Here is a 2,027-nt window from a genome sequence, read left to right on the forward strand (position 1 = left end):
CTTATCTATCCATTAATAATCTGACTGGCCTATACTGCCAATACGCATCATGCCCAATACTTCCTTGACATTATAAATGCCATCTCTCTAAATGCTTACCAATGAATAGACTGTTAAAGAAAATTAAATCATAAGAGTTATCTCAAAGCAGTTTGGTACAGAAATAGTAAACAACTTCCCTTTTACAATCTGACTGACATTCTGCTGCATGAAAAAGGAAGAATGAAAAGTAACTGGAAAAGGAAGTTATTATTTACAAGGAAACTAAAGTAACTTCCCTGTCTTATGCTCACGCAGGCAAACCAGTTTGAATTAGTCTTTAACCGAACTATATTTTACTGATTACATTCCATGTTAAATACCACTGCTATGCTGATGTCATGATTGGAACAGGCATTGAAAAGGACACCGTGTGGTCTTTCCATCATAAAGTAGCATTACATGTTGTCATTGTTTTCTTGTTGAATTGTGGACTCTCAGGTATGTAATGGAAATGATTACTAAAACACATTTGTTTCCTATGTGCGCAAACTCAGGTTAGAATTATTATAGTGTAAATTTAAATCTAGAAAACAGACTTGACTTAGTAAATACTGTTATTTTAAATACTGGCAGACATATGAGAAAGCAAAATGCAGCAGAAACTAAACTTTTCATGAATTTTCTTTAGTTTTCTCTAGGTTCAGGTGTGAGATGCTTGCATATCTATTATGAATACCTGAATAACAAGGTGTATTTCCTAGAAAATATTCTAGTTTTTAATTTCAGCAAAAGATTTGTGCTTTGTAACAACCACTTACATTATTGTATTGCATGTGGACATATCTCTCAACTGCTATGATTTAGTCACAGACTGATGTTTTTTTCTCAACAGTTTAGCCTTAAGTATCCTAGATTTCCATATTTCTTCATAAAGTTATAACAGTTTAACGTTACAAACATGATTAAGTCACTAAAGTAAGCATGTACAAAGATTCCTTATCACTAACTGTAGAGAGAGCAATAGTTGAAGATTGTTTTTATTCAGAAAAATAAGAAGGTGCTTTTGTTTTTGACCATCTGCTCTGATTTTTGAAGGTCAGAGCTATGGTTGTTAATGCTCAGTTTCTGAGATATGAACATGGGGCAAGGATAGTCATATTACAGGTATTTTAGCTTTCGTTTATGACCATCTGCTCTGATTTTTGAAAGTCAGAGCTATGGTTGTTAATGCTCAGTTTCTGAGATATGTACATGGGGCAAGGATAGTCATATTACAGGTATTTTAATCCATGCTGTCTTTCAGCTGCCTCTAACATCATCTTCTTCACATACTGCCCTCGCCCTCACCTTCTGTTTAATGCTTTTTTGTTTGAAAGATGTAGTAGATGTATTCTTTATCTCCAGAGAAAACTGATACTGCCTTCATTTTGGTAGTTGTGTCAGTCCCTTCCCATCTCTTTTTCTTACAGAGTCAGTGCTGTAGTAGCTTTTGAATAAATTAAGTTTTTCTTATTAAAAATTCCAGCTGCACAGTAAGAGCGTTTTCTAAAATGGTTGCAGTTCTCTTGGGGATAATACTCAGGTCTTCCATATCTGAGAAGGAATTAAATTTATAGCTATAATGCCCATAAAACCTGATAAAGCAACATTATCATCATAATATGCACTGTAGTTTTAAACATAGATATACAAATTGGCATGCATACAGTAAGTGTTAAGAAAAGTTCCAGAGATATTTTTCTGTATCTTTTTCTGTGAGTAATCCCTGTCAACTACCCCCATTAAGTTGATCTGTAGTTTAATTTTCCCCATCCAAGGATATTTAGATATTGATGGGGCAACAGCTAACCAGCACAGGGACCATTATCCCGACAAGTTTTGGGGAATTTTGTTCCCTAAACCCTTTCCGTAGCTAGTAGCTTGATGCAAAGTCCTTTAACACATAGCAAGGCTGGTACTATGTTAGAGGTTTGTATAACTGAATGGGTGATAAGAATTTTTCACTTGGAAATGTCTCTGAGCTTCTCTATGATCTTCTTCTCTGA

The 2,027-nt window shown here is 34.6% G+C and overlaps 1 protein-coding gene across 1 annotated transcript in view; it reads left to right on the forward strand.

Moving 5' to 3' along the window:
* The first annotated feature begins 298 nt into the window (after positions 1-298).
* Positions 299-2,027, forward strand: part of SIRPB2 (signal regulatory protein beta 2) — a 105,595-nt gene continuing 103,866 nt past the window's right edge. The window contains exon 1 of the mRNA XM_044090422.1: positions 299-480. Within this exon, the coding sequence (XP_043946357.1) occupies positions 381-480 (100 nt within the window). The 5' untranslated portion in view covers positions 299-380. The remainder of the gene's footprint in view (positions 481-2,027) is intronic.

Source organism: Protopterus annectens, chromosome 12.part0 (genome assembly GCF_019279795.1).
Source record: "Protopterus annectens isolate FY-2018-M chromosome 12.part0, PAN1.0, whole genome shotgun sequence".
Taxonomy (NCBI): Eukaryota; Metazoa; Chordata; order Ceratodontiformes; family Protopteridae; genus Protopterus; species Protopterus annectens.